This window comes from Sinocyclocheilus rhinocerous, unplaced genomic scaffold (genome assembly GCF_001515625.1).
Source record: "Sinocyclocheilus rhinocerous isolate Xijiao unplaced genomic scaffold, SAMN03320098_v1.1 scaffold1872, whole genome shotgun sequence".
Classification (NCBI taxonomy): Eukaryota; Metazoa; Chordata; class Actinopteri; order Cypriniformes; family Cyprinidae; genus Sinocyclocheilus; species Sinocyclocheilus rhinocerous.
In genome coordinates this window covers 12,697-26,042 of record NW_015666495.1, presented here as the reverse complement: position 1 = coordinate 26,042, position 13,346 = coordinate 12,697, and the positions used below count along the sequence as shown (strand labels likewise).

At 36.6% G+C, this 13,346-nt stretch overlaps 1 protein-coding gene across 1 annotated transcript in view; it reads right to left on the bottom strand.

Moving 5' to 3' along the window:
* The window catches only part of rnf121 (ring finger protein 121), a 52,176-nt gene that overhangs the window by 32,306 nt on the left and 6,524 nt on the right, over nt 1-13,346 (bottom strand). Inside the window, exons 3-4 of the mRNA XM_016543790.1 lie at nt 9,145-9,299; nt 5,021-5,128 (exon numbers count right to left, since the gene is read on the bottom strand). Of these exons, the coding sequence (XP_016399276.1) occupies nt 5,021-5,128; nt 9,145-9,299 (263 nt within the window). The remainder of the gene's footprint in view (nt 1-5,020; nt 5,129-9,144; nt 9,300-13,346) is intronic.

Here is a 13,346-nt window from a genome sequence, read left to right as displayed (position 1 = left end):
GTGACTTTTCAGGACATTACCCCATGTCCCCACTTTTCAAAACGCTTATAAATCACACAGAATGGAGTGTATTGAAAATCTGAAATAGCACAAAGTTTCCTGTGAGGGGCAGGTTTAGAGGTAGGGCAATAGTCAAGTCAAGTCAAGTCACCTTTATTTATATAGCGCTTTTAACAATACAGATTGTGTCAAAGCAACTGAACAGCATTAATTAGGAAAATAGTGTGTCAATAATGCTAAATTACAATAGTAAACACTCATATTTCAGTTAAAGGCAGTTCATTATTGAATTCAGTGATGTCATCATTCAGCTCAGTTCAGTTTAAATAGTCTCTGTGCAATCAAGTCAATGATATCGCTGGAAATGAAGTGTCCCCAACTAAGCAAGCCAGAGGCAACAGCGGCAAGGAACCAAAACTCCATCGGTGACAGCAAGCGGTGCAAACAACAATAGCAGGAGAAAAAGCCATTACTCACCGTGATTGATGAATGATTCTTACTTACCACAGTTGTTTGATGAACTTGTGAAAAAAACGGAGCGAGAGAGAGAGAAAAAAAAAGAAAGAAAACAGCAATAGGCACGAATGGAAACGCTAATGACAAGCTAACGAATGCTAACGCGCTGCAGGTGCGCTGCACTCGCGGTTTTAGAATAAAAGCGAACGATCAAATTAATCAGATTAGGTTGATAGATTTTATATTATATTTTATCACTTTAAACAACAGAGAGTGATAGAGATTTTACAGAAAAACAAAGCTACACGGAGCTACAATCACAAACCAACACTGCAAACAGGAAGCAGGAATAACACTGTCCAACAGCGACACCCGCAGGTCAAAAAACGCTTGTTTTCTTAAAATATGCATTTAATATCACCTCATTTTCCTGCGATTCTCAAATGATTCGATCAAAGCAGTTTCAGTTTCAAAGATTCAGTCTCTCCTTTCCGTGAGCCTGCTCTGCTCTGATTGGAGAGATGGCCTAGTCTGTTGTGATTGTTCTACGACGTACAGCGCGTGTCGGAAACGATACGCCTATTTCAATAGTTCTGTATTTTGAACGCTCTATAGAAAATATAAACATCTATTATTTATCATACTTACAGGCTGTGATTCAGTGGAGCAGCTGGTCCAAATAAGTTAATAATCCCCGAGATTAGAGAAGCAGTCGTCAGTAGAATGACGTGTTTGTGGGCGGGGTCAAGTTGTTCGTGGCCGGCCAACGTAGAACATAGGTGCGCATTATGCCAATGTGTTACCCCGTGACGTGTAGCCGTCACGGAAGTGAGATTCGAATTACTAACGACTCGTTTCAGCTGTTCAGAGTTTATTATTTTGGGAGACAAAACTTTATTTATCATGGACAGCTTTGCAACTTTACAGATCGTTTACATTCACATACAGCTACATTACACACTGCATGAAAGGCAATATTGGAAATGGCATAATAGGGGCACTTTTAAGGGACTTTGTGGTAAGTTACCTGGCTCAGTGCACATTGGGACTGTGATCACTTAATTTCTGGCGACATGACTACGTACAATGTCAATGAACAACTTAGTAGAAAGTCATCACTGAAATTAATAAACAACAGAATAAAAAAGAATCAACAAATCAACGGGAATAAATCATCGGCACTGTAAGTAAAGCCTTCCTTGTATATAACTCGCATGCTTGGCTGATAGAACATGGCAGAATGCCATAACAGGAGCATATATTGAACCTTATTGAAGGCATCCAGCATGTATCCATAACAACACTCAGCTGCGTAGTGATAGTTAAAGGGGTCATATGATGTTGCTAAAAAGAACAATTTTGTGTATTTGGTGTAATGGAGAAATGACAAACAACAAGTGCTACTCTACACTGCCCAAAAAACTTGCTTTAAATATAAAAAATATAAAATCCTTTAAATATAAAAAAACGTACTTACAGTCTGTGAGTCAGAACGGCTGGCTTTGTAGTCTACTCTACCAGGATCAGGAAACGGTCCTCCAGAAAATGCGCTGGACACATCTGAATATTTGGGTTGAACTGTTCTGGAACAGTGTTGTAAATACAACTTAACCACTGATTTCTAGTTGTGTCCTCTTTTGGAAGGCCAAACAAAGTAGTTTCGCTTTCACAACGAAACACAGTGTCACACACGGCTGGCTAGAGTGAGCGGAGGCCGGAGGCCTAGAGTGAGCGGCGGTCTAGAGTGAGAGGAGGCCGGCGGCCTAGAGTGAGCGGAGGCGGGCGGGCGGGCTTGCGGCAACCACATGTGATGACCCCGGGATGGACTCCGCTTCGGCGGAACCTGAACGCCGATCCGGCGATCCACAGCGCGAAGTTGATGTATTTCCTCAGCGACCAGCACGGATCAGCTCCAGGCATGACGAAGCAGATATCGTCCTCTTTTGGAAGGCCAAACAAAGTAGTTTCGCTTTCACAACGAAACACACAGCGCCTTCACGACATGGCGGCAGCAACAATACTACAGCGAGAATAAAAGTTACACCTTCTTTCTTTGCGTGAACATTTGGGCAGCGTTATGCAAATCTTCCCACATCGTGACGTAGACATGTGGGGGCATGTTAGAACTTTATTTTATAAAGAATATCTCTTTGGATTTGAGACTTTAGTCTTTGCAACTTTACAGATCTTCTTTATGCACCAAGAGCTTGTAACACTCCAAAGAGAAAGGAAAAATTGAAATCACATCATATGACCCTTTAATGGTCCTCCCGGTGATTTCCTCAGACATGGCTTTGAGTTTTTGAAAAGGTATTTTAACTTGTAGATTTGTAGACATTACTAGCTACTGTAACCACTGTGTATATCATAATGTTTATATTTTATGAAAAGTTTACCTTTTAAAACGTTTGCTGAAGTTGTCCGTCGTGTACGGCTGCTGACCATTATGTGAACACTTTCAAAGCTAGCGTTAGCATGTACAGCTGAAATGATTGAATGTATATAATATCGACAGATATTGAACTTAAATATTGATTTTCCATATGGTAAAATACACACTGAGGCACCTATGCAGCAAAAAGTCAATTTGGGATGGATATTTTCATATGTGCGCTAAATTTCGGACTGCTTTGTCTAAATCCAAATTGTCAAAGTCTTTACAAATCATTTTTCTATGGACAAACGATACTCCTAGACACAAAATCATAACACTACTGAATAGGGCTGGACGATTAATCGAAAATAAATCGTAACCGAAATTCAGAACCTCTAACTGAAGTAATTTTCCCATGTCGGTTATTTCGTTTTTTTAATCCAAACTACCACGTGTGTAGTCGGTGCTATATATGCGTTGCACTGGCGTCTTTTGCAGCGTCTCACACGTGAGTGACGCGCTAAAAGAAAGAATTTAAACTTTTACATGCAGCGCCGCTCATCAATGTCAGTTCCAAAACAGAAGACCCTGGAAAGCGGGACGAGCTTTTGTTTACAGCAGAGCCAGCTCTGGTTTACAGTAGTAGGTCTGCACGTCAACTTTTGTATTTGACGGCTACGTGGCGGAGAAGTCATTGTCATTCATGCTGGTTATTTTCTACTTTTGACATGGCATTATTCATTGATTAATTTTGTTTGCAAAAAAGGAAAGCTGTTTTCAATTTTTTATTTGTTGATTATTATTTTTTATTTTTTTTGGAAACTTGCTTTTTACAATAAAACTGAAATGTGACTTCTTTCATAAGACGTCTTTTCAAACAATGTGCTTTATTTCAGTTGTTTGAAATATTCAGCAAATACCCATAAATAGTTTGTTTCCTTCAATTATTTTAAAATCCCCAAGGTAAGAAATGCACTCTCATTAGAAAAAAAATCCCACCTTTAATGGCGGAGTAAATTTACAGTACAAACCTAATGAGCTATGAGGGCAAAAAAAAAAAAATAATCGTTCAATACTCGTAATCAAAGTAAAGTGTTCAATTAATCAAGGTTTTGATTTTAGGTCATATAGCCCAGCCCTACTACTGAATGTGTTTGTAACAAAGTTCTTAGTCACGGGAAGAAGGAGGCGGGAACCGGCGGACGTTTAAATAAACTTTAATAATAAAATAAACACAAAATAGCGCGACAGCCCCTCACGGACGACTGCCGCGCACAAACGAAACCAAAACACAAAATAAAATCCAGGCCTGGTCCTCTCTCGTCCAACACTGTAGTCACTCCTCCTTTATCCTTCCGGAGCTCCTCCGTGAGACTCGAGACCGGTGAGTGGGTGCAGGTGTCCCTCATTAGCAATCACTCCACCGGCCTCGCTCCGTTCCCACGGCTCTCGGCCCCGCCCCCACTCGTCACAGTGTTCATTTTGTTGTTTTAGGTTAGAAAACAATGGGGAGAATTGACTTCGGACTAACGTAACTGCTGACAACCACACACACACACACACACACATACATGGAAAGAGCACCGCAACTTCACAATTGTTCAATTAAAATAAACATTTTTCTCCTTACAATGTGTCTTCTGTCTTTGATTAGCCTAGAAGTAAAATAAAATTACACTCAGAGGACATAGAGCGAAAGTCCTTATGTCCCAAATGGCCGCTGGAAATCCTGTGAACGTTCCCGTAAATGTCCCCTAAATAGCCTCTGCGAACGTGTCCTGGACGTCAGAGTGTAGGGTTCTCTTGATGTCGAGCGGACTACTTTTCCAAATTGTCTATTGGATTGTTGTCGTCATACATTAACCTTTTAATTAGCTTGTGAAACCTATTAATATGATTAATAATTATCAATAATCAAGAATGTTTGATGATTAATTTGGTTTGGTTGGATTGTGAGGTTGTAAAGTAATGCACTGCATTATGCATACCACACTTGAGTATGAAATCTGATTTATTTTGTATTATTTCTTATTTATTATTGTAGCAAACAAATCTATACCCATGTGTCCACAATCCCTCATCACAAGGGATTCTTATGCATTTTAACCTGAAATCGAGGTTTATAAAAACAACAACAACAACAATAATAAAATGATTCAGTGCTTTTAAACATGAAGCTTAACAACTCACCTAAATATAAGATTTATGCCAAAGAGGGTGAACATAACAACAGTATAGCCCACAATGCCTGTGGTGTAGCTGATCTTGTACAATAGGAGGAACCATTTATAAACAAGCCTGTATGGAGAGAAAGATAAAATAGAGTAAAATCACCAAGATATGAATGTCACCAATAATTGCCTGAATCCAGTATCACCCCAAAAATAAAAATAATATAAATACAAAAATGTGTTTTGCTCCGAGTAATTTACCCACAAATTACATTTTGTTCTAATTTACTTTGAATCATCTCTAAACTTTCTGATTTTATTTGAACAATTTCAATTCTCAGGGAATGCATGACTTGAAAAAAATGTATACGCATGTCATCACTATTACAGCCCTTCCCTTATAAGGAGCCTCAAATATTAGCACACAGTGTAAACAGGGTCATCTTGAAAATTTGAACACTGTTTTATATGATTGTACTCACACTGGCAGCACCCAACTATGACTACTACTGTTCAAAACAATGCATGCCACAGCGTCACTCACATTATTTTCTTTGAAATACAGTGATTTGGAACCAATATGGGTCCCACTTTATATTAAGTGTCCCTAATACCTGTGTACTTACATAGTAACTACATGTGTACATAGTATGTAACCACAGTGTAAGTACATATTGGTACATAGTATCTACAGCTCTAATGCCATGTAAGTACACTGGTAGTACAGTGGTGCACCAACTCCAACTTGAGATCCAACTCCTCCCACTTTACATATCCCTAAACCTACCCATCTCCACCCCCTGGATCAAATGGTTCCAATTACTCTTATACATATTGTTGTTTCAAAATGTAGTTATATATGTCCTGTTACACATTTGTACTTTCACAAACCACCCTGAGGGTTGTTACGTGTGTAGTTACAGAAATATTACAGGTGTAGATACTATGTACCAATGTGTACTTACACTGTGGTTACATACTACATACACATTTAGTTACTATGTAAGTACACAGGTATTAGGGACACAATATAAAGTGTGACCCAAATATGTTCTGACCTTAATTCAACCTTATACCTCAATTCAAACTTATTGACACCACTTTGTTTATTCTTGAAGTTAACTTTTGTCTGTATGTTGATTAGATTGACTGTTTTGGACTGACGCCTTGAACATTTGCCATCAACACTAATGTTTTTGAATATAATATTCTAATATTAGTCAACACACTAATATTTTGAATAGATGTCAATAGAGGTAAGGCTTCAATATGTTCAGTATGACTTAGGTGAAGAAACAGCTGAGCACTTAAATTGATTTAACCGATTTAATTTAATAATAAATATTAATATAAAATATAAATACATTTAAATCTACGCTGTGACTTTGAAAATCTTGTTTATTTCTGATATTTTTGTTTTGGCTAGTAGAAGTTCTGAATGGCAGAGGTGGAAAGAGTACGAAAATATTCTACTCAAGTAAAAGTACCATTACATTAATGAAATTTTACTTAAGTACAAGTAAAAGCTTCAGTCTAAAAATCTACTCAAGTAAAAGTAAGAAGTAGCTCGTTTAAAATGTACTCCGAGTAAAAATTGCTTGGTTATATTTTAACAGTGGGAGGGAGGCAAAACTGGGATAGGCCAAGGGTGTCAAACTGAGTTCCTGGAGGGCCACAGTCCTGCACAGTTTAGATATAACCCTAGTTAAACACATCTGGATCCAGCTATAATCTAATCATTTACACTCTTAAAAATAAAGGTGCTTCACGATGCCATAGAAGAACCTTTTTGTCTAAATGGATCCATAAAGAACCTTTAACATCTGAAGAACCTTTCCGTTTCACAAAAGGTTCTTTGTGGCGAAAGAAGGTTCTTCAGATTATAAAAAGGTAAGAAAGAGATGGTTCTTTAAAGAGCCTTTGACTGAATGGTTCTTTGTGGAACCAAAAATGGTTCTTCTATGGCATCGCTTGAAGAACCTTTTGAAGCACCTTTATTTTTAAGAGTGTAGGCTTATTTGAAAACTACATGGTGCGTGTTGGAGCAGGGTTGGAACTAAACTCTGCAGGGCTGCGGCCCTCCAGGAATTGAGTTTGACACCCCGGGATAGGCCTATAAATCTCAAACCAGTTTTTTTTTTAATTAAAGGAATCGGTTATTTAGAATAATAAGACATTTGTGCTGTTACCAGACAAATTAAATCAGTATCAACAAAATTACACACTGTTTAATGCAGGACATGAATGCATTTAACCTGCAGTTACAAATGCAGAAATAATGTTTTGATATATAAGACATAAAATGTTGAATACTCATTTGAAATTATATTAAAAAATATATATATATAAAAATCAAAAGATACTTTAAATGTGAAATTAAAACTGCCAGTAGGTGTCAGCAAGTCACTGTTAATAAGTGCAGATGCTAGAAAACCAAAGAATGTGCCGGACCTGGAGAATTTTTGGGGAGTTTAACTGCTCAGGACAAACAAGGGACTATTACCAAACTTTTTAAATCAATGATCATCCTGGTAAAACATACAGTATTAAGATTCATGGGTATGTAAACCTTTAAACTGGTTCTTTTGTGTGAATTCAGTTAGTATTTTGTCTCAGTTGGACTATATGTAAACGTCTGTTACATAAGTTTAACTTGATGTAATAAATTTAAATTTTGTAAAAAAAAAAAAAAAAAAAAATCTATATGTAATCATGTTGATTTTTGGAGGAAAAAACATCACTCTTCGTGTGATACTGATTTACTATATGAAATTATATAAATATATACATTTTCTACCCCTATATCTTCAATTTTGTGATCATTCTAAATGCGTTTTAACAGACTGAATCACGCAGTAAAAGAACGCACTCTAAATGCGCACGCTAGTCTAATCTACTAGACTTCACGGCACTCTGTAGGAGCGTTTTGTTTGGTTTTTGGCAAAATACTGATAATGTCAAATCGCACATCGTTAAAACAACAATTAGGATATTATCACAGACGATATATATCGCACACCTGCACAACTGTCTTTTTGGCTAACTTGTGCAAAACCTTTTGCTAAACTGTCAAAGCTTAATTTTAACCACCAATGCAACAATGCAAGTATTTACCTTAACTCTACATGCTTGCGAAGGGTTGATGTCGAGATTTTATAAGCTGCTAGTTTGGTCTCCCTAGGCAAACACCGCTTACACTGCATAATAGAGCATAAAAATGGCCAGGGGTTCACTTCATTTCCTTCGAGTTCAACTTCAGCAGAATACGACGGGGTTTCGTTTTCAACTGGGTCTGCACCACTAACGCCTGTCTCGTCGTCTCCATCTTTCTTGTGATTTTAGCGCCAGTTTGTTCTCCTGACCATTATTTACTGCAGTAGTTTCCAGGGAGCAATTTTTGTTTTTTTACTCCATAATGTGTTTTAAAATGTAGCGAAGTACAATACTTCAAACAAATATACTTAAGTAAAATTATAGATTTTAAAAATTACTTTAAAAAGTAGAAGTACACAAAAAAGCTACTCAATTACAGTAACGCGAGTAAATGTAATTCGTTACTTTCCACCTCTGCTGAATGGCAGGTAACTTAATTTAGTTGGCAAACTGGCTGGTGAGTGAAAAAAACCTTATTCATTTCAAACCCTGAATATCACACAGGCAAAAGCGCTGAAGAATGAATAAGCCATTTGAACGAATGAATGACTCATTAAAAACAGTGACTTGTTACCACCTGTTGGCAGTTTATGTTTCATACCTAACAAATCATTTTGATTTTGTTTTTAAAAAATCATAACATTATATTTATACAAATATTGCTTCGTAGAAAACAAATATAGCCTAGTAGAAAACGTTGTCACTGCTGTGAACCAGCCTTCACACAGAATATGAAAAGCTTTGGGAGTAACCCGTCCATGACAGACCTAAACCAACCAAGGTACTGGCACAAAAACACTCCAAAAAATATTGTCTCAATGTTGTTGTCAAAATCCCCCAAAATATTGATATAATTTTTTGTCAATATTGCACACCCGTACTTCAAACAGAGACAGTTGATAAAAGGCAACAAACTCGGGCAGAGAAAGTCAACCACAGCTCATCGGGCTCAAAGTCTGATCATCATTAATTTTTTCAATTTTTTGTTACCTTGGTGTGGTGCAGTCTAGTGGTTTGCGGGTAGCACGAAAAGAGATGAAGGCCGTAACAACAGAGAAGATGAACCATGTCACCAGAAACCTCCACCAGTGCAGCTTAGTGGTGAAGTACAGAGGAACCACCCACATTTGGAAGAGGGTTACCAACTTGAAAAGAAAAAAAAAAAACTATTAATAACCTATAAATAAATAAACACACACACACAGCAAAGGAAATCCCTCATTATTAAGTTACTTAGAATTAAATTTTCTGTATCCCTTATTTCATGAAGTGCATGGTCTCACACGCTGGCCACAACCTCTTTGAACTGTTAAATGCCTCCCCCTCAGTGCAACACTCCCACTATTTAGTGTAATATCCTATGTAAACTCACTCTTATTTTTTTATACCGTGTACTTACACACATCGCTACCTCTTCAGCACATTACATTACCCTTAGTATATAGGTTTACCTAATACATCTGTACATATGTTTATTCTGTCTCAGCCTTACATTAAAAAAACAAATACATTTGCATATTTTATTCTTTATTCACTGTGCAGTGTAGAGAGATTAATTTATTACAATGGAACTTATAATGGAGATTGCGATAAACTGAAATGATTGACAGCTCTTAAGAGATTATAAAGGGAGCGCTCTTTGCTGCTTTCTTGGCCATATATAATCCTTTCAGAATTTTAATACATGTTTTGTTTTTCATGCTGTTAAATGGACCAACGGTTACGTACAATCTGAAAAAAACCCCAAAAAAAACCCCAAGATTTTGAGATCTTAACTCAAAAATGAAATATCAAGTCAAATTTTGAATCCGGTGTAATAAACACAATTCTGATAAAGTCAGAAATTAAAAATGTCAACTCAGATTTGCAACAAATAAAGGATTATTGTATAAAAAGTTGCATTTAACCTTATTTTTTAAATGGGGTTCCACAGTCAGCACAGCTCATTTACCATTTTCTTCATATGTATCTACTGAAACAAACATTTAATACACTGAATATAAGGGTGTAAGGATGTCCCAAATGACATTATATATTATGTACTTAAACTATGCACTTTACTGTCTGTTTAGAAGGGTGTCTCATCCAGCATCAGAGCCTGACAGTAAAGAAAGCTGCAGCTGTTGAGTGCATATAGTGTGCAATATTCCACATTTCAGTGTAAATACACTGATCTCACTATTTAGGATACAAAACGGCATATGAACGTGAATTGGGATGCACCGAATATCCTCAGTTCAAAACTTTAAAACACCATACAATTTAAATGCTAATGGTTCTGCATGCTAACCATTGACATAAAAGATGAATAGTCTTATAATAATATCAAAGACTATCCTATATTTTCCACAAACAAATAAATAAATATTTAATAAAAATATAATTAAAAAGGTAGTAAACACTGTAACCAACAGAGCACTCCATATTCTGGGAAGTTTGTGTGCATGATGATATGGGAATCATATTTTTTTCCAAATAAAGCCAAGGTAACACTCATTTTACATACAGCACACAGTGAAAACGACATGAATATGACAGTGGGCAAATGCATAAAGCGCAGCATAATTTCAAATCACGAATTGAATGTTTAAAGCATTAAATTCGCACCGAAAGTCACGCGATCATGCAGGATACACATGCACACTTCACAAGACCTCACAACTGGATTAGACTAAGTTTGCAAGGTTTGTGAAATTAAATGTTCATTAGCCATTCAGAGATTTGTTTAAATGACAAAAACGTGTATTTGCTGAATGCTGACGGCAAACAAGTATTATAATGTTTGCCTTTACATTACTAATATAAAAGCAATCATTATAATACATTTTTGTATACATTTTAATCCCTTTGTTTAACCGTTCTATCTGATTATTAGACAGACTTCTGTCCGTATTAGACAGAACTGTTAACGACGACGGCGAACAAGAGCACTGTGTGCTCAGACACTGCCGTTATCAGCGCCATCAAAATAAAAGTCCCACCTCGTACGCATCGGCCAAATGCCGATATTTGAAAAATGTCAAATATCTTGGTGATATATCGGTCGACCACTACTAAGAACATAGAAAAATAATCAACAATCAAGTATGTATAGAGAAGTATAGAGAAGTTTAGCCAGTATCTTTTAGCATTGTTTTATAAACTTAAAGGCACCGCGATTGGCTGAACGGAACATCCTCCAAAAAAAGATATTTATGAATCTTAACCTGCCAGGAAGGTCTCAAAAATACCGCACACAAATTCAAAGCAGTCCATGCACGTGTGACGATTTGCAAATGTAGATTCAACGATCCATAAATACATGTAACATCATTCATAAACGTGTGATGGAAATTAATTCAAGAACTTGATATATACATATTTGTGTAAACATTTTAAATTTATGCTTTTACTTGTGTATTTATGAATTGTGTTTTGAATTTACAAATTGGATTTTTTAAATGTAAATTGTGCTGTGCATTTATGAATTTTGTTTTGTAAACGTATTATTTTTGAGGCTGATCTGGCTCCATACACAGACCTCTAGTTCAAAGCACAAAGGAAAGAGATATTGATGCGTAGTTTATTAAATCTGTTTGATAGTTTATTGAGCCTTTTCTTTGAACAGTTTTAAACTTCAGTTACTGTGCGCTCTTGGAGAGAGTTTCATCTTCTTGACTGTTGTAACCGAATGCGACATGCAGTTTGAATGCTGAATGGAGGATGACAGACAGCTGCAGCAGAGAGAAGAGTTGTGAACTTGAATTTAATTACTTAAATATTCATCTGTACCCACTGATCTATATATAATGACTGCCGACCGGCAGTGAAGCCACCAGCAGTGTTCGAGCCGCCATCTTACTACTCCCTACCAGCAGAGAGCACCATTGAGTCACAGCCAAACCGCTGACCTAAAATCACCCGATTTGAAGCGAATCAATCACACGGGATTAGTTTTTAAGTCATGTGCATGTAAATTCATTTTTACTTAAGATGTTATCTGCAATGTTTATGATCTTTCTGAGCAGGATAAGCGATATATTTAAATCGTTAAGGTGGGTGGGTGTGTCTGCTGCAGCACACTTGCCAACAGAGGTAATGTTAACTGATCAAACACAAAATATAGCCAATTTCTTTACGTACGTAATTATTCATGAATTATTAAACATGAACGTATTAGTATCCGAAATTGATTTGAATATACAATGAATAATATTATACAAGCCTCTGTTACTATATTGCTCTATAGGCTACTGAAATGAAAAGCTTACCATGCATCATCTTGGAAATAAAGCTTCATGTCTTTAATCCGTACTGTATGTACAGTAGTCATTTATTTCTCTTAAGTTATGATGTGTATATTTTTAATGTCCTGATTGAGCAAAATCTATTTCCGATCGCACAAATATGGCGTTTTACTAGCATTACCGTTTCCATGTAAACTGTTATGTATAACCTATATGTAAAATTAATAATTAATTTAACCACATTTTAAATCATTACCTGCTTCAAAATGAATGCTGGTAACGAAATCATTGTTGAAACACTTGCAGTTAGCCTACTGTACGAATAAAAACACTATAACAAAATTACATTAAACAAATAACCGTTTACATGCCTAGGGTGTTTGCATTGTAAGAATGTACAGGGATACTTAAGATTTAAAAACGCTGACTTGTTAGGTGATGTTTTCTCATTAAATTCTTACGATTTCCTCTTAATTCAATGGAATGTATGGGAATAGTGGGGAATACCAATATGGTGGCGCGGCGGCTTCACTTTCATGTCATGAGCAATCCAGTTCTCTATTATAGATCAGTGTCTGTACCTCACATTAAACTATGGAACGGCTTCAGAACACATGTATTTTGACTTTATGGTGCTTTATAATGTTTTTGTGCTTTTGTGGGGTTTAACAATAACACAATAGTATACGCACAATATCGGATTTGGAACGGTCTCGTCTGACCGATACCCGATCCGGCAGAAAATGCCAGTATCAGAGACGATACCAATCCTGAGTATCGGATCGATGCATCCCTAATTATGATCACAATTTCGGCTTCTCTTGATTAATTAAAAATGATTGTAACAATATTAGCCTGCTGGTTATTTATCCATATTTTTTTGGGGGGGGGGATATTTCAGTTATCTTGCATTTTTAACAAGTAGGGATGCACAATTTGGGGGGGGGGTGAGGGTTCTAATTGCGT